General features: G+C 39.6%; 3 protein-coding genes across 3 annotated transcripts in view; 1 reads left to right on the forward strand and 2 right to left on the reverse strand.

The window, feature by feature from the left end:
* LOC116719228 (interleukin-17C-like) overlaps positions 1-3,065 on the forward strand; it is a 28,626-nt gene extending 25,561 nt beyond the window's left edge. Inside the window, exon 4 of the mRNA XM_032561711.1 lies at positions 1,778-3,065. The gene's annotated coding sequence lies outside the window, so the exon portion shown is untranslated. The remainder of the gene's footprint in view (positions 1-1,777) is intronic.
* Positions 3,066-10,202: 7,137 nt separating this feature from the next.
* LOC116719220 (zinc finger protein 45-like) lies at positions 10,203-19,889 on the reverse strand. The gene is made up of 3 exons (XM_032561701.1): positions 19,740-19,889; positions 13,254-13,447; positions 10,203-11,611 (listed from the first exon to the last, which is right to left on the reverse strand). The coding sequence occupies exons 2-3, from the start codon at positions 13,432-13,434 to the stop codon at positions 10,860-10,862; spliced, it is 933 nt and encodes a 310-aa protein (XP_032417592.1). The 5' UTR covers positions 13,435-13,447; positions 19,740-19,889; the 3' UTR covers positions 10,203-10,859.
* LOC116719213 (zinc finger protein OZF-like) lies at positions 15,241-19,749 on the reverse strand. Its single transcript, XM_032561688.1, has 2 exons — positions 19,545-19,749; positions 15,241-17,131 (listed from the first exon to the last, which is right to left on the reverse strand). The coding sequence occupies exons 1-2, from the start codon at positions 19,723-19,725 to the stop codon at positions 15,918-15,920; spliced, it is 1,395 nt and encodes a 464-aa protein (XP_032417579.1). The 5' UTR covers positions 19,726-19,749; the 3' UTR covers positions 15,241-15,917.
* Positions 19,890-19,961: the final 72 nt, after the last annotated feature.

A 19,961-nucleotide genomic window follows, 5' to 3' on the forward strand; every position in this document is an offset into this window, starting at 1 on the left:
TTACGTCGGGTAGGTAGGAGATCATCCTCTTTCTTATCCTTTTTTCCACCTTTTTTGTTGAAAACTTGTATTGGACGTGCCATTTCTTCATCCTCTTCATCACTGAACAGTTCTTCATCCTTAGGCACAAGAATGTCTGTCTCCTCCGCAGAAGACCTGCTGCTGCCGCTGCTGCAGCCGTTGTTGTTGCTGATATAGGCCGTGCTGAAGGTTGAGGGACCCCAGCAGTGGGTGCAGGTACCGCTTGTCGTGGTCGTGGAACCGGGTAGGCGACGAAGTTCGGATCCAACACAGAGAGAGCACTCAAGTCCAGGTACAGACGTGTGGAAAGAGAAGAAGAAGAAGAATTGTAAGGTGGGGGTTTAACTCCCTTTGTTTTAGAAGCAGCCACAGAAGCAGAAACATTTTCAGATTTAATCATAGAAATAGAAGCGTTGTCATGTCGCCCCTGCTATTTTCCCAGAATCATCCTCACATCCAGCCATTTGTTTAGCATTTTTCCTCCTTTCCCTACAGTCTCGTTCTTTCATCCAGCATTCCAAACTCTCTTTATGTTTTTCAAGATCAACAAGACTCCTAGTCTCTATCTGTTTTTTGTCTCTTAAAGTACGTTCTCTATTTTCTATTTCTCTTTGTACTTTTTTCAAAACAGAGTTTCAATGAACCACCCGCAGGGAAAACACCACATTTTATCCATTCATGCACTCCATACACACTTTTTTCTCCATATTTTGTTATCATATAGTCAAACAATTCACCCTGAGGAGGAGATTGCGTCCTGGAACCACGTAGACCCGTTCTTCTTGAATTGGGTGGGATTTCCTCTTTAGACTGCAAACATCTTCGCAGAATCCAACAAATCAGCTTTGTGGTCGCTCTGCCTCTTACTCCTTTAAGAGGGTCTTTATTTCCGATAAAGGTCTTTAGGATTCTCTAAAGGTTTAGTTCCCCTAATTTAGAAAACCAAAACTTAAAAAATACCTGCCTTATTCACCAATAAGGTCTTTAACTAGGACCCTCAGCCTAGAAACCCGTGGTTCCCTTTTTTCTTCCGTTTGAGACTGAAACTCAAACAATTCAGGAGGGACTCTCTCCCATCCGTTGTTTTCTCTTTTTTTTTTACTTTTTATTTTCCCCGTGGGATTTTAACCCAACGTTTCCTGTTAACACCGTCAATCTCTATTCCCCAGGGTGAAAGGTTTATCGGATCCTTAACTATTTTAGATTTAATTATTTAGAATTTGCAAAATTAAATTTATTAGCCTGAGTGAGTTTCCCACCTGATAACAGTAGTTTTGAGTTCGTTGATCCCAGCGCTGGAGCCGTGGAGCCGACCAACAGCCCTCCTCTCTTAAATCGAGCTCTGAGGCTGGAGTTTAGTCCAGGTCGGCGCCTTAACGCTGTTCGTCGACGTCCTCGGATGTCCAGTCGAGGGATCCGGGTCACAGCACCAAACTGTCGTGGAAAAAAAAACTATTTCCAAGCACTGTTCAGGTGAAATCACTCAGTCAGGTTTATTCATATATTGTGCACAATACAGAGAGCTTGTAGGACAATCAGTAATGAAGCAGGTCTGGATGAAAAGCACATGAGTTTTGTACAAAGGGATCCAAAGCCTGGGAATCAGACTGGTTCCCATGCAGCTGGGGAAAAACAACGTCCAACCTTGTGCATGTAACCCAAACAGCTTTAACTTGGCGGGAATATACAGAACTTAGAATAAACATATAGCAATACAACTAGCAGGTGTAACCTAACTGTAATTTTTCCACATCAGGTGAACATAAATATCTCATGTTTTCATTTAAACTGATTTTTAATCCAAACGCTGAGAACCAGCAGTTCAGGGGCCTCATGTATCAAACACGGAGCCGTTTTCACACTAAAACTTGGCGTACGGAAATATTTAGAAAAATACCTGCTCACCTTTCCTTTAGAAATCCCAATATGTGGAAACAGAGCAGCTGCTGCTCCGCCGTCGCCTCCATAAAAACATCTTAATGTGAATTAGTATAAAAACCCGGAGGTCTGCCGCCGCGGGAAGCAGTTACCATGGCAACGGCCTTGTTTGTAGCAGAATAGTATTTATAATAGTTATTATATATTTTATTTAAAAGGTGCTTTCACTTCACAAAAATAACAATGAAAGATAAATTTCCAAATGAACCCTAAAGATCTCAGAGCAGCAGAGCGATCAGCCGGGATTTAAACGTTTCTTCTGAATCCAGGAATCATGAGCAGAAGATACATTTACAGGGTCCAGATGATTTCTGTCCATAAGGCGCATTCACAAAGCGGGCGGCTCCACTGGAGGACGGCTGCAGCTGGACCGGTACCGGTACCGGTACCTGCTTTAAGTTCTGCTCAGAGCTCCAGGATGATCAGTCTGGATGAATCTAAACGCTCAGAAACCAGCAGATCAATCTGATCTCTGATCAATGGCTCCATGTTCTCCATCAGAGCCAAAGCTCCTCAGGTAGCGGCTCACCTTGATGCAGCTACTGATATACCTGGGATTGTCTCCACACCTGATCACCTTCAATAATCAAACTGTTTGATCAGCCCTGGTTTCTCTCTAGTGAGAATAAATAGATGCATTCAGACGATGAGTTTCATCTTTATGAGACACAAACTGAGCAACATGATTATTTACATTGAGGTTTTCACATCCTTTATTTTCTTTATTTTGTGTTAGCTTATTGTCTGAGGATAATGAGGCCCTGGTGATTTTATGAAGCCGATTCCTGAATTGTTGAATCATTCCTTTAATCATCAACAGTTTTTGGCTGAATCTGATCAGCCTCCTTTATGACCAAAGTAAAGAAAAAGGTTTTTTATTTGTTAGTGTCGCAGCAGAAACATTACAGATGTGATTTTATGTGAAACCAGATGTGACGAGTTGACCGGTGAGTTTCTGTCTGAACGGTCAGAACCTTCTCAGAGTCTGGGTCAAAGCTTCTGATTTGGGTCACTTCCTGTTTGGGTCACTTCCTGTTTGTGTGCAGATGATTAAAAGCTATGATGCATTCTGACTCTCTTCAAAATAAAACCTCCTTTCCTCTGTCTTTTGTGTTGTTTTATCGAACCCGACTTATTGTACCGTCATCAGTTATTTACCAGAAACCAAACTATCAAAAAGAAACAGACTTCAAAATAAGAGCATGAAAATAAATGTCAAACTACTTAAAGAATTAACAGTTTTCAACCAAAACTGCAACACAGATGTTGAACTTAATTCCACTGAAAGTTTACAAAACAGCCAGGTAATTTATAGGCTAAGTTAGCTAAACACTTTTAATGTTGGCTAAAATGCTAAGCTAAAAGTTAGCTTTGCTATTGCTGGGTTTCAGACACGAATGACGCGTGAAATTCAGATGGAGGTCTGGAAATGGATTTCTCCGGTTCAAAACCAAGCAAAATTGATCACAAAGAGGAGCTAGCGCCCTAAATGGGCTGGTAAAGTCGAGGCATCTCAAGAAAAATACTCGTTTATTTAGGATATGATCCGTATCATCTCTGTAAAAAGACTTCTCTTATAATCTTGAGGATTTACCCGCATCGAGGCGATCCACATAACTAACTATCTGGAGCTGCAGACCTCGTATTATACGACGAGGCAGAAGGAAGTTTTCAAAGGCCTGGAGAATAAAATCATTTAGTTTCAGGTTGGGTCAAATTTAGGATCAAACGAAGCGTTAAATGGCTGTCGACTTGTTTCTGAAAAAAATCACATCAGTTCTAAAGGCCAATAAATAAACTAATATGCATGAAAACAAAAGATATATCAATCATTTCAGTTTGTTTTAGTTTTACAAATGCACAATTTAATTCCAGTTAGTTATTGTTTCTTTCCATTAATTACTGTTTTTATTTGTTTCAGTTTGAGTTATTTTGTTAGTTTTAGTTAACTCCTCAGACCTGTGAAGACTTCCACCTGAGCTGATCATGTGACTGCCAGACAGGAAGTTACCTCATCGGGTTCTCTGAAGATCTGCGTTCCCAGTATCAACCAGGAGGAAAAGTTCTGACCCGGTCTCTTTAAAATGAGGAAGACGAGGTTTCCCTCATTTCTGTTTTCCGTTTTAAACCCGGATCTGCTGCCACTGGAACCAGACAAACACGGCAGGTTTCTTCTGTGAACCGGAGGGAGAAGTGAAACTCTGACAATAAAAACACAAACTGATTTTCATTCAGAAGCTCAGGAATTATCATTTGTTCCCGATTAAAGAATAAAAACTTATTAAAGCTACAAACTTTGATTATATAAAAACGTTGAAAGTGCTGCAGAGTGAAAAATAAAACATTTATTTCCTCTGATGAAAGACGTTTTCCTGTAGGTTTAGTTGGCATTAAGTTTTTCTTCGAACTAAAGCTGAACGTTCTCAGCAGATTCATTCTTTCTCTTAAAAGCCGCAGCAGTTTCACTTCCTGCAGTTCAGGTCAGTGGAAGAAGTGACAGCTGGGCTCAATTGTTCATATTTATGAATTAAACACCTGACGTCCAAATGTTTCTGCAAATCTTCAAGTTTAATGTTAATGAAGAGATTCACTATTTATTTTATTTTTATTTGATAGTTTTTTGGTAGAGAGAGATAGAAGAGAAATACAGTTTGCAAAAGTATTCACACCCCATTAACATCACAACCACAAACATAAAATTAAGTTCCAAACATTAAATCCCATTGAAATATATTTATGCTTCTGGTTGTAAAATGACAAAATATGGAAAAGTTCAGCGTATGAATCTGTTCTCTACCCGCCAGGAGGCCTTTGGTTCAAACGAGAAGTTAAGATCAACAGTAAACACAGTAAAATGATGAAAAATAAATATCTGTCAGGCAGGGTGATTAATTTCATTAAAAAATGTAACACAATACTTTAAAAGAAATTTCTCATAAGACCATAACTGACTTTAAAATATCAATTTCAAGACTTATGAATTTACGAAAGATGAACCAGAAATGTGCTCATTTTTAAATATTTTATTGTTTTTGATTCAGAAGTCTTAATCACATTATTATTTTGTTAATTTTATTATATTTTTATCTTAACTTTCCATTTAAACAAACTGTTAATGGTCTTTGGAGGGTTTTGTGAATTAGCTATGAACACGCAGCCATCGGGTTGTCTTTATCTGTTTTTTTTCCTTATCAAATAAATAATAAAATAAACATAAAATATACAGATAAATAAGCTTGTAGCTTAGTTTCCCAGTTAGAATGTGCGGAGCCCCTGAACGTAAGCAGATTACGTCATTAAACGTCCGGATGACGTTGGGCGAACATTGGCAGAATATTTGCTAGATGTTTGCAGCCAACATTCTCCGGACTTTAATGGCGTTTCATTTTGATGTTGAGTTATGTTGACCACAGTGTTACAGGAAGCTGTGGTCCTGTATTCCACTGGGAATCAGTGATAACTTTTCCCACTGAAAAACCTTCCAGCCGCACACAACGTATCAAAGCTGAGAAGTTTTAAACATGGCGCCACTTCCGCCATGTTGTCTTTAAGAACCAGACAAACCACGACATACACAAAAAGCGCCGCTGTTCTATCAGATCATCACACGCTGTCAGAATGGGCTCTGTGTGCGTGTACGGTGCTGACGTCACATCCGCATTAGTGAAATGTGGCTTTCTTGTTTCCGCTTTGAGTTACCATGACAGCTAGAAAAGACAAAGTCGTATTTCAGACGCAAATAAAACAATACTATGAACATTGCTGTCTTCCTAATATAATGAGCTTTTAGGGTTTCATGGATTTCCAAGCGATCCTGAATTAAGAAGATGGTGGCTTGTAAATATTCGTTGTTACCAGTTGAAGCTAATAGCAAAGTTTGCAGCCTTCACGTCACTCAGGAGCCTCCAGGTTATTTCCAAGGAATCACTTCAGTGTTCAGCCTGAAAGAGTTTATGGGAAGGAGAGAGCAGACCGGAGCCGGACAGCCGAGCTACTGCCCCGCCTGGAAACACCGTCCTGTCTGAGCTCAAGAAACATGCAACGGTAATAAAATAAAATAACACAGAGACCTTAAGCACCACAACTTTGGACCTGAACTGTCCGCTGAACTCAAACTCTGCTGTACCGTTAAGCTCTGGGCTTGTTGTGTTTCCTCCTGGTCCAGAAGCAAAAGGCCCGAACCGTAATCTGCCCGTTACTTGGTCTCTGACACTAACGACAATAAACACATAATATACTTGAAAATAAGATAAAAACATTGTCAGTTGGAATGGATTAAAATGTTTAGATACTTAAACAGCACATTTTTACAAGAAAAATGTCCGAGAATATTGCCTACTAGCATAAGCTAAAGCTAATGTTAGCCACAAGTTTAAAGAAAGTAAAACTCACCTTGTTTCTGTGAACGAGGCGAACATCTTAAAACTTTTCTCCAGCTACTTGTTGGGGCTTGATGTTCATCATTAACTGTTACCTTGGTTCTGCAAACACTGAGTGGAAAATGACATTTTCAATAAACCGGAAACGACCGAGCCACGTTTCCCTGAATGCGGAAGCTGCCAAACAGAAACAATTTGATCTGGTTGCCTTTTCTTCTGTACAACATTATAACAGAAACATTATATAATTGTCAGAAGTAGAAAACTCAAGATGTGACAGTAGGATTCAATACACAGTTTTCACTGATAACTGGACAGATATGCATGTATTGTTTATGTTTAACAGTATTTAAAGCTGCCGCTGTAAAAATGGCCTCCCTGCTGCTCTGACTAGTTAACCTGAGTCAGGATGTTAATACTGTTAATAACTGTAAGAGCCAAAAATGTCAGTTTGTGACATTGTTTATTGTTGTGTATGTCTTTTGCATATTTAGACATTTTCTTAATAAAATTCCATTTTAGTATGTTTTCGTAGAAAAGCGCCACCTAATGGACATAATTGAACATTTGTGAAAAGTTCTGTGTCACGTTAGTTGAGAAAGAAAATTGAATGTGGCGTTTTCTGCTCTACACGGTTTTTGGACCGTTTCATGTGGAATGCTGTGCAAGATTAAAGAATCCTTTGTAATATTTGCTCAAGGAAAAATAAAGTTCGTAGTTCGCCAGACTTTGTGTGGATTTTGTAAGTACTTCTTTAATTCACTAAGAGATGCACAAGAGCATATCGTGGGACAGAAACGCGTCAGCGAAGAGCCAAGTTAATAAACGTCAAAAAAAATAAATACTGCAGCTTGTTGAACAATAAAGTGGAACAAATTAGCAGCCACTATAATAACAAAATGTATGACGATCTACGTCATGACTCTGTGTTGCTGATTAAATAAAATCATATGGTGATGACTGTATACTTGTCTGACAGATACAGCCGTCAGTTCGATCTGACAGAACAGAACAACAAATAAAAATACTTCTTTTATTTAAGAAATATTCCCCTTCAAGATACGTTTACCTAACGCTAGAATAAATGCAATGCACATTATGCAGAAAAGAGAATTAGAAAATCGGACATAAAACCATTATTTGAATGGAGAGGAAAGGACAAAGCGCCGCCTAGTGTCTACCTGCGGTATTGATGTTTTCTAACCGCATTTTATATAAATGTCCCCCACACAGCTTTAATACAACATTCAGAGATGCAGACTTTTTCTAAAAAGATAAACAAATAAATAAATAATCGCAGTGAACGTTCAGACAATGCGTGGTGAACGTCAGGTCTGACTAGCTGGGCTGAGAGTTTGCAGACTGACAGGAAAATGTTTTCTATGAAACTTTCTGGAACAGTTTCAGGGATCGATCTTCTAAGAAGATTTTTATTTCTCACTCTGCAGTGAAAAAGGATTTTAAAGGTATTTCTGTGTTTGGTGGTGAAATGTGTGTTTCAGCACTTTTCCCTTAGTTTCACTTCCTCACAGCTGTTCTGTGAATCTCTACTCGGTATCCGTCAGGGAATCCAGAGGAGGAAGAGGAGGAAGAGCAGCCGCTGCTTTCTGAGAACAGCTGCTGCTGAACATATAAACGGAGCCGGCCGGTCCGGTCCGGCACACTTCCAGAACCTCCGGAACCATGAAGATCCAGCTGAGCCTCTGCCTCCTGGCTCTCCTCTGCTCCCTGCGGTCCAGCTCTGCAGGTCAGAAACTTTCTCCTACTACTCTCCACTGATGGAGAATCTCCTCCTCCTCTCCTCTGTCTCTCTGCTTCAGCTGTCAATCTGTTGTTGGTGCTGAAGTTCTGGTTTTGTTCGCAGCTCCAGTCGGTCCGGGCGTGATACGTGGTGCCTGTTGCCAAGGCAACGGCAACACGCCGATTCCCATAGGGAAAGTGAAGGAGATGAAGAACTCTCCGATTCACTGCAAAGTCAGATCTGTCATGTGAGTTCACCACAACTTTAATAAATTACTGAAACAGTCACTGAAAACAATAAATATAATAAATTAGCATCAAAACGACATTCTGGGCTCACAGACCAGACTGTGAAGTGGCTTTTAAAGATGCATAAATACCAAAGTATGAACTTTGTTCTGGTGTTGGGCGGTCAGCTGGTCCGGTTCTGACCCAGAAGCTGTGTGTTCTGCCAGCCGGTCCGGTTCTGAACCTCCTGCATGTTGTTCTCCTGCAGAGTCACCACTGAGAGCGACAAGAAGTTCTGCCTGGATCCCACCTGGAGCTGGACCCAGACACTGAAGAAAGAGTTTGGGAAAGAAAAACGGCTCCGCTGAGATCTGGATCTGGGTCGGAACCGAGTCTGCTGGAGCGGGAAGAACCGTTCTGACGTTTTAACGACACGCTGGACGTGTCGCTGATAGTTCTCCGTTTTTGCTGCTAATTTATGATTTTAATGAAGCTTTGGCTTCTTGTTTTTTGTTCGTTTGCTAGTTAAACATGTTCAATATTTATTTAGAAACAAAATATTTACCTTGCTAACAGAATCTATTTTTGTTATGACAGGATAGTAACTCAAACTAATGCCGTTTATTTTGAATGTGTAACTTTACAAACAGGAACTCTTTTGTTTTACACAAAGTTCTCAACTATAACTGATCATTTATGGTTTTAGAGAAACTTTGGCTTCTTTTTGCTTTTAGTTTCAGTTTGTCGGCTGAAAACATGTTTCTGGAAAACTTTACTCACTCATTTCACAATAAAAGTTTGACTTTTCTATTCATTGTTCTGTGCTCTTTACTTTAGTCAGTTATGACTCCAAAGGTTTTCTGTTTGATTCCTTTTCTACATGTAAATATAAGAAACTGTTGTTCATCCATTTCTAAGCAAATTATTTCTAAGCCTTTAAAGCTTCAATAAATGAAGCTATCAGTCTAAATGTCAGCGAGCTGATTATCAAGCTTCAAGCTAAATATTTTAGTAAACAATGTAACTATTTAGTTATGGAGCTATATCCAGGTGAAATATTTGGCTTCGAATTAAATATTTAGTCAAATTTATTTAGCAAGCTAAATCAAATTAAATATTCAGCGTGGAGCTAAATACTTACCTAGCAAGCTAATTACCAAGTTTGAAGCTAAATGTAATTAGTAATAAATATAAGTTATCAAGTCCCACCTGTTTAGGATTGTATTTGAAACGTAATCAATTACAAATTTAACTTGACTTAATGCTGTGTTTTGATTATTGATTCTATATTGCATTGTGTTTCTGTGTTTGTAATGATGTAAAGCTCTTTGAAATGCCTTGCTGCTGAAATGTGCTAAACAAATAAAATTTGATTGATTGATTGATTGAAGTCATTTTTTAGCAAGCAAAATGTTGAACAAATATTTAGCTTAGAGCTAAATATTTAGTTAGCAAGGTAAATGTTGTGGTACAAACTAAATTCTTTGAGTTATATATCTAATTATCTAATACTTTGAAATTGACATTTATAAATGAATGATTGAATAAAATGTTGAAAAATTAACCCCTATTTTTTTCTCTTAAGACAAGCTAAATAACCAAAATGATTTCTGTTAATTAGACAAGAATAAAGCATTAATATTACCAGAATAAAGTTGTAATATTAGAAAAATCAAGTTGTAATTTATGACAACACAAAAAATAACCAAAAATTAAAACGAGAAATATTGAACATCTTATGAAGTTATACTTTGGTATCAATTTTACAGTCAACTAAATAATTTTTGAACACATGAGCATCAGATTATTATCACCACCAGGACTTTGAAACCACTGAGCAACAACCAATCCTGGTAACTATTGTAACTTTTTCTCAATAAAACAACTTTTTTCCAGTAATTTTAAGACATTTTTCTTTATTCTGCTGACATTATAACTACATTCTTGTAGTTAAACACAAATTCTCATATCCTCACCCAAACACTCTGTCATACAACTCACAGGGATGACTGAAATAAAAACCCCTTTTTGAAAATAAGTGGCTAAGTAAGTGAGAAGGAAACCAAAAACTGATTTAAACCAAAAATTCGGTCTCTCTGATTCGTTCTTCATAAATTCTCACAGAGACAGGAGACGAGTTTCCCCCAGAAAACATGCTAAGCTTGGCAGTACAGGCGCTAGGGCCGGTAAAAATTGTGAAAAGTTACAAAAATGATGAGGCGCATCTTGAGTAGACGTCATGATTTGGAAATGACAACATGAGCTCAACAGAGAGGTGGAGGGACGCATCATTTCGTCAGCTATAAACGTAGCTTACTGGTGTATAAAAACTTATTTAGAATAAATAAACGATGATTAGGCAAGTTGAGCCTGGAAACCCGCCAGGCTTATAAAACACTGGGAGAACAAAAGGTGAACTTAGACACTTATCAGCTAAATGTAACATTTTGGAAAATAAGCCTGTAGGAAGATATTTAAACTGAGATGAGATGGGGAAGGTTTGCTGAGTAAGCACGATTCCTGGAGCGGTTTTGAGTTCCTCCTGACTCTAACTCATGTTGAGAAACTCTCTGGCGTGTGAACCTTCATGTGCTGCAGCAGGTAGCTGCTCCTATTGAAGCCCCGCCCACACAGCGCACACGAGTACATCCTGTGGCCCGTGTGTGTGACCGAGTGTTGCTTGAGCGAGGACTTGTCTGTGAATCGCTTCCCGCAGGCGGCACAGGCGTACGGTCTCTCCCCGGTGTGGCTGCGGCAGTGCACCATCAGGCTGCTGCGGTGCTTGAAGAGCTTGCCGCAGGTCTGGCAGGAGAACGGCGCCTCGTTGGTGTGCGTGCGCAGGTGGACCCGCAGGTTGGACTTGAAGGTGAAGGCTTTCTGACAGGTGGGGCAGCAGAACGGTTTCTCCCCGGTGTGGATGCGGTAATGCGCGCGCAGCTCCGACGCTTTGTTGAACGCTTTGCCGCAAACGTCACACTTCTGAGTCCAGCTGGATCGCTCAGCCCTGCTGTGGTTCTGATCCGGCTTCCCGGCCGGTTCGAAGCGTTTGGGCCGGTCGTGGCTCTCGGCTGGCGGAAAGCGGTCCCGGCCCGGTTCCGGTTCGGTTCCGGGTCCTTCGTAAGCCAAAGCCGCAGAGAGCGTGTCGGCCTCCTGCTTCAGAACCGGCTGCTCTTCCTCCGGGCTGATGCGCAGCTCCTCGTCTTCCTCTTTGACCTGTAGAGGTTCTGGTTCCTCCAGGACCGGGCTGCGGTTCTGGATCTGGAGGTTCTGCTCGTCCATGTACGGAAACGGCTGCAGCGGCGGGTCTGGAGAGAGACGACGAGGCGCATCAGAGCAGAGTTCAGATTCTGACCGCTCAACCAGGTCGGAACCAGAACCTTCCTGATGTTTGACTATTACCTCAAATATCACACATATACAGACCTGTCACAATAACAAATGATCCTGGACGATAAATCCTCCCAGAAGTTATCGCGATATTGTTTTAAGATCATTTTAAAGTAATGATAATAACAAAATAACACATTCTCAAAGATTAATAAACTTTAATTTATAAAGTTTAACACTGGAACTGGGAGACATTATAAGTGTCCAAAATAAATAAACAAAACAACAGAAATAAATAAAATGAATTATTACATTTCTAAACAAAACTGTCCTTCAAAACGGGCTGGTTGAGACCAAAACACCAGAAAGACGGGAGACTTTTTTCATCCAGTTTCTGCTAGAAAGAGAGAAAAACAATAAATCATGTAAATGGAAATTATTGAGCCTGTTTCAAATTATCATCATTAATTGATTTACTGATTATTGCAACAGGAAAATGTATTTTAGACCCAAAATATAAAACTACTAGAAAAATATGGAATCTAATCTGATGAGCCATTATTTTCAATTGATATGAAATTATGAATTTGTTCTATTGTATTTGAACACGGGTATAGTTTTTGAATCAGAGTTGATATTTTATTAGTGAACGTTAATTTTTGGTTCGAACTTTACAGTTGTAAGAGTGGTTTGTAGCTTACATGGATGTATGGATGGATGATGGATGGATGTATGGATGGATGATGGATGGATGGATGGATGGATGGATGGATGGATGGATGGACAGACAGTTTAATGAAAAGGAGATAAAGTTTAAAAAGTGCAATAATTAAGGGTGTTTATTTTAGGTCAAATTAAAACTTAAGTTCTGTTTCCTAAATCAAAGACAAAAGATGTAATTTACTACAAAGTCAAACATTTTTATCTTTAAAAATTAAGTCTAACTAATTTTAATATTTTCCAAAGTAATCCAGACTGAGAATTGTCTCATTTAATTCCTATGGAAAGGAGTTAATGATCGGCATGAAGACAATCCGGTTTTCTAACAGCAGTTTCCTACTGAGAAAATAACTCCACCCACCATCTGTTATTTCACTCATTCAGTAAGAATCTGTTGTTTTTTACTGGATTTATAAAAAAATCTGTTCTTCAGAATCATTTTAGCTAAAAGATGAACCGGGTCACTGTTCCCTCCTGGGTGAAGACAGAACCTCCCTGCTGTCTCAGATCAGAGGGTGGAGATAACAGGTCACACTGGGATCTAAACCAGTTAAACCAGTTAAACTAGTCTCTAAAGTCAAAATTGAGAAAATAGAGAGAATTCTTCTTGTATTTATTAAGATTTTGATTCAAATCTTACTTTTTGAATGGGGTGTACTTATTTATGTTGCGCACTGCATGTTTTGTATTTATTTGCCCAGGTTGTTTTCTACTCCACCGGCTCACTGAAAAGGAGCGGGTCCACAGCTTCACTCTGATCTCTCGGTTCTGCAGGTCCAATGAACATCAGAACCGGACTAAAGTCAGAACATGCAGGAAGCGAAGCTCTGCCTGGACACACCCTGGGTCAGAACCGAGCCCGGACCCTGCAGCCCGCAGGCCCTCCGCGGTCCTCCTGACCTGCTCTCTGGAAGCCGCTGTCCGGTCTCCAGGCGCCGTCCAGCAGCCTGCGCTGGCGGTCCAGCTCCTCCTCGTACTGGGCGACGGTTCTCTGGAAGACCGAGAAGATTTCCTCCGCGGCGGCAGCCAGCCGCTCGCTGATGAACTCTCTGAGATGCTGGACCGAAGACATGCCGGACATGTTCACAGCTAAACTCACACCGCTACAGTGGAAGCTAACTGCTAGCTGTTGACGTCACGTGACCACATCGCGTCTTACGCACGCGGTCATCGCCCCCTGCTGTCTTGGAAAGGAACTGCTGAGGTTTTCGGTTCTGCACCTTTATTTTATTTTTTATTTTTTTTGTTTCCTTTATTTAATCAGGTAAACCCCGTTCAGATCTAGATCTCATTTTCAAGAGGGACCTGGGCAAAAATTTGCAATACATAGCAACCTGGTTACAAGATAAAAACAATTAATACATATGCACAAGTATAAAACAATAAAAACAATTTAAAAACAATGACACTGTTTCATAGAATCTTGTTGCCTATCTTTAAGAACGGCTCAAAATAAGTCCAGTGAAATCATTTCCGACATCTTAAGTTCAGACTGCAGCTGATTCCAGGCTGTGGGGCAAAACACTGAATGCCTGTTTCACTGTTTCAGTTCAAAACGTGGAACATGCAGAAGAATAAAGTTACTGGAGTGAAGAGAACGAGAACTGACAGGAGAGTGGATAAATATGCTGGGGTTAGACCGAGTAAAGATTTATACATCAGGATCATTAAATGATTGTTTCTCCGTTCACTTAAAGGAGCCAATCAGCTTTTGCGTACAAATCACAATGATGTGTCAGACGTCTGCTACCGGTTATAAATCTTAAAGCGCAATGATACACAGTATTTAATGATTGAAGACATTTGGTCGAAGCATTCATATATAAAACATCTCCATAATCCAAAAGTGGCAGGAATGTCGCTGCTACCAATTTTCTTCCAGCTTTGAGTGTAAAACAAGATCCGATAATAAAACCCAATTTTCATTTTCAATGTCCGTAGTAGATTTGCTATGTGATTTTTAAAAGAGAGTTCATTATCTAGAATAAAACCAAGATATTTATAATTACTGACAAACTCGATTTGTGCTCCAGCAGCAGTGGTCAGCAATAGGGAAGTTTCTGGTATTTTTCTAGAATGTGAGAAAATCATTGCTTTTGTCTTGTCCACATTCAAAACCAACTTCAGTTTGTAAACGTGTTTGAACTACATTAAAAGCAGACTGCAGATACTGTCTGGCCTGCGATAGTGATGCAGAATAGCAGTATATTATTAAATCGTCAGCATAAAAATGGCAAAAAGCATTTGACAGATTGTCACACAAGTTATTTATATAAATAACTTATTTATACAAGTTATTTATATATTTGACTGAAACTGATGCCAAAATTGGAAATAAACATTAAAATAGACAACTAGCTCGATGAGGTAAGTGATATCACATATTGTTTACAAATAATTACAATTAAGAATTTTCACAACTTGTTACAGTTAATATGAGTTAATATTGATCATTTTCAGCTGTATTAACAGTATCACTTCAGTCATTTTCCATTTTATTTTTATAAATATAAAATATATTATAATAATTAAATATTATAATATAATAATAATATATATTATACATATATTTTTATTTTATTTCCAATTGTATTTTCTTATTCATGTCTCTTCATTCCCAGCACAGTTCAGTTCTTGATGTTGAAGCTGATTCTGAATCACCACCTAACAAAACCAATGAGAACAAGCTATAAAGAGAAATCTGCAAAGAGAAAATATTATAAAACAAATCAGTGTATTTAAAAATAAAATACTGAATGAATACAGAATATGAAAAATGCAAGTCAAAAATGATGTTGAATAAATATAGCATAACTAAAAATGAGGGGAAAAGAAACATAAAAGGAATCTACTAAAAACAATACAATTAAAATGAAAAATTCAAAAATAGTGATAATGTAAATTTATTACTGTTAAATGATAATTCATGTTCCAATGGATAATAAAATAAGATGGGAAATGCTTTAATGTTTATTTTTTGGCAGGATTTTTCCACGAGCAGGAAAAAGATTCCTGATCCGTCGCCAACATCCAGAGGGTAAAAAGTCACAATAGTGAGAAATAAGTCAAGAGTCCCAGTGGTGCTAATACACTTTACTGTCCATCTATACATCAATATCCATCTAGACATATTAATATGTCTATGTTTTATGTATTATCACATTCTCCCTGAGCTAAATGATAGATGGATTCAAGTATTAAGAAACTGTTTAAACAAAGTTGTGCCTAATAACAAAAAATATTCTGTTGAATTTACAATTCATATAAAACATGCACGCTCATATTCAATCTAAATATAAGAGATAAGGACAAAATAATTTCCTATTTATTTGACAAAAAAATCCTGATTCCACCAGAAGTTTTAAACCAGTAACTTTCCTTCTTTTCTATCATTTCAAACAGTAGAAAAATGATGAAGCGAGTCTTTAATAAGAACATCCATCCGTTATGTTGGCGCAGAAAATCCTGACTTTCAAAATCAAATGTCTCTGAAACTCTTTTAGTTGAAGTCCAGCGTGTCGACCTGATGAGCTGAATCTGGTCTGCAGCCAGAGCAGGAGCTGATCACTGATTGGTTCCTTCCAAAAGATGCTTTGGAGCCACGTGAGTCTTCAAGTGGCGCCTCAGATGAAACGTTTTCATGAATCGTTTTCCACACGTGTTGCACGCGTGAGGCCTGGCTCTCGTGTGGATCAGCATGTGCTTGGACAGCGCCGACCGCAGGGAGAACGTCTTACCGCAGGTTTTGCAGAAGTGCGGCCTGTCTTCGGAGTGGTTCCTCATGTGCCGTTTCAGGTTGCTGCTGCGCATGAAGCGCAAGCCGCATGTGGTGCAGGCGAACGGTCTCTCGCCCGTGTGGCTCATCATGTGCCTGCGGAAATGGCTGCTGCAGCCGTAGCCTTTCCCGCAGGTTTGACATTGGTACGGCCGGTCTGCAGAGTGAACCTGCATGTGGCGCACCAGGTGGCTGCGGCTGCTGAAGCCTCTCTCACAGGTTCTACAGGAATGCGGTTTCTCGCCGGTGTGGATCATCATGTGCTTCTTGAGTGATTGCAGTTCGGGAAACCTTTTTCCGCAGGTCTGGCAGAAGTATGGCTTCTCCCCTGTGTGGGTCCTCATGTGGACCATGAAGCTGCTTCTAAAGCGGAAATTTCGGCCGCAGGTTTTACAGGAATACGGTTTCTCGTCCGTGTGCGTCCTCATGTGGCTCAGCATGTTATACTTCTCTCGGAAGGTTTTCTTGCAGACTTTACAGGAATACGGTTCCTTTCCAGTGTGAACTCTGGAATGAGAACGTAAATTAGAAGCTCTGGAGAATAATTTTCCACAAACGTCACATTTCAGAGACAACTTCTCCTCATCAGCTGTGCTCTGATCATTTTTCAGTTCCAGTTCTGCATTTCCAGATGATCCAGAGTCGTTAGTCAAGTTTTCATTCTGATCTTGTGTTTCTGGTTGGCTGTCAGGCTGAAGCTGGTTCTGGTCCGGCTCTGGTTCAGTGTTCAAACTTTCTTCATGAGAGGAAGCCGCCATCGGCATCAGAACCAGGTTCTCTTCCTCCAGATTGGCGCAGAGCTCTTCATGCTCCTCTTTAACTTGTGGAGCTTCTGGTTCATTTTGTTCTTCTTTAATCTGGAAAGTTTCTGGTGCTTCCTGGTTTTCTTTCGCCTCCGAACCTTCTGGTTCCTTTTGGGCCACATTGGGATCCATCTTCTGGTTTCTGGTCTGCAGCTCAGCAGGAATCTCTTCTTGCTTCTGGAGGAAATAGTGAGAAAGGTCTGCAGGGAAAATGGACAGTCATTATCTTTAACACTAATGTAGACGCTGAGGGTGAAAGGCTAAATGCTATCTTAGCCTCCCTCAAAGGATTCACAGCCGGCCTGATCTTGGTGTCGTACTTTAGACCTTGTGCTGACATGAGTGAAGAAATTACAGTCCTTCCCCAAAACCCTGAGCTTTCTGATCATTTTTAATAACATTTGAGTTTATTTTAACAGAATATTCCAAATGTGAGAAAATGTCCAAACAGAATATCTTTATCAGACATCGCTGTAAAAACTTTTTAAAATCTGTTCCATGTTTACTTTCCTCCTGATCTCACATAAAGCAGAGATTTCATCTCCAGCTCTTCTCAGATTGTTGTTCTTGTTTACAGAGTTACTTCCTGATTACGAGTGACGCTAAACGATGTAACCAAGGGAGTAAATCTCATCTCTTTATTGAGGAGGATAACAAACAATTCAGAAAAGAATTGGGTCAGAAAAGTGACAGTGAAATGTAACATGGTTTAAAAAGTTTTTAATGTGTTCAAGCTGCAGGACCAAACATGAAAAGTATAATCCCAAAAGTTGAACTATAGCGAACATGTAAAGTGCAGGCAGATGGGGAGGAAATGTAAGTGAGAGAAATGTGGAAATGAAGCCCAACAGACTGGCATGAAGAGAGTTAACATGTTGACTGAGGAATCATATGATGATGATGTCATAAACAAAAACATATTAGCAGTAATGCAAACACAAGATTGTACATGCAGAACTATCTGCTTCTACCGAAGTTCAGAACAGGCAGGAAGACACGGCAGCAGCACTGCTCTGGAGCTGGAGGTTTATTAAATATATATTGTTCAGAAAATACAAACCTGTGGATTTCAGCCAGTGTGGGAACAGAGAAGGCTGCTAACGTGTTGCTAGCTGCTGGGAAGTTTGCTTCAAAATGCTAATTATCTTCATTTAATTATAAACAGTAAAGATATAGACAAAGTTACGTTGGTTTCAGAAATAATTACTTTATCAATTTTATTGTGACCTTTATGATTCTTACTATAACAATCATTCAGCTTCATGTTCTAACTGTATGGAGGCTGTTTGTTGCGACTTGATCTAGTTTTCTTCATAAACTTAACCTGGTTTTAATTAAGCTCAGTTTGACAAAGACACTTTGATATTGTGAGGCTGTTATAACTCCTTCATCATTGTTTTATCTTCAACATATTTTTTCAGTCTAAGCAGATGAAGATGAAAGAGGGATTAGAAAACCTAAAGACTTTCTGTCTCAGCAGAGGCTCTGGCTCCACCAGATCACCAACCAGCTCTGAGGATGAAGCTCCACATCGTCTTCATGGTGGAAGGATTTAGATTTTTACTGAGCAGCTGGTTACAGTTTAACAGCAGAACCTGCTGTGTTTCCAACACTAAGTGCTTAATAAACATGATTTCATTTGAAAATTATTAGACTAAAGTAGTTTGTCTCACTTAAAACAGCTTCATAGTTAATGAACATCAACTGATTCTATGATTTTACTGACTATTTTTTCTACTTCTAACATAAACAGGTAAATTAAACACCCAGAAATGTTTTTCCACTCCAGGCATTCGGTCCCAATCATCTTCAGTTCTGATGATGTCTCATACATATCGAGTCCAAAACTTCTTAAAATTCTAAGTCTTACTTTTTTCTTTGTTGTTTTTCTGTATTTTTTAAAATACAAGATCTTTTTCTGTTTAATTGCTCTGTTGTTCTGTTTTGTAGATTCTGTATTAATTATCCTATTAATATAGGAGGGGATAAATTTTAATTTCTGAGCCTGCTAATATCTGCATCCCGTCTTGTCCTGTTGATATGAAACTTATACCAGTAGCTCAGAGAACAGATTATGTAGAGCAGCTAGGAGTTTCATATCAATATTTTAGGAATATGGCAGGGCATGCAAATATCAGAAAGCTCAAAATCCATTCTGCCAAAAGTTGCCTCCCTCCGCCAACATGGAGAAATAAAAGGTTAAGAGGGATTTGACCTTTTCTACATAATCACTCCTGTTCTCTGAGCTTCTGGGTTCATATCAACAGGACAACACACAGCGGGGGGGCAGATATTAGCAGGCTCAGAAATTAAAATGCATCCCGGTGAGATCACATTATGGTGTTAAAAGAAAAAGCGGGGAATTGCAAACCATTAGTGGAGAACATTTTCATCAGACACTGTAAAATGTCCGACTTGTGTGTCTCAATAAAGCTGTAAAAACCGTTTTTATTTCAATTCATCTGCGAAATAAAACCCTCCGTTTTAGGCCTTACATGGTTAATAAACAAGATAATGTTACGAATATGTATAAAAGTTTCCTGTTCGGTCATATTTCACTCCGTTTTCTCATCAATATGCGAGTTTAGAGCGATGCGCGCCAGAACCCCTCACCCGTCCGGTCCAGCCGAACCTCCGGTCTCCAGGCGCCGTCCAGCAGCCTGCGCTGGCGGTCCAGCTCCTCCTCGTACTGGGCGACGGTTCTCTGGAAGACCGAGAAGATTTCCTCCGCGGCGGCAGCCAGCCGCTCGCTGATGAACTCTCTGAGATGCTGGACCGAAGACATGCCGGACATGTTCACAGCTAAACTCACCGCAGCGCAAAAATGGCGCCGCTTCTTCTTCTTCTTCTTGAACAGTTTGAATTGTTCGGTTACGTCACCGCCCCCTCCCGGTGGAGCAGCCAACTGCCGCTATGAAATATTCCAGCTGAAAAAGCCGCGAAGTTCATGAAACAAAATGTCTCTGTAACCCACATTGCGTTCAAGGATTAACAAGATTTTAAATAATCCGAATTAAAATTTATCCAAAC

This window comes from Xiphophorus hellerii, chromosome 4 (genome assembly GCF_003331165.1).
Source record: "Xiphophorus hellerii strain 12219 chromosome 4, Xiphophorus_hellerii-4.1, whole genome shotgun sequence".
Lineage (NCBI taxonomy): Eukaryota > Metazoa > Chordata > Actinopteri > Cyprinodontiformes > Poeciliidae > Xiphophorus > Xiphophorus hellerii.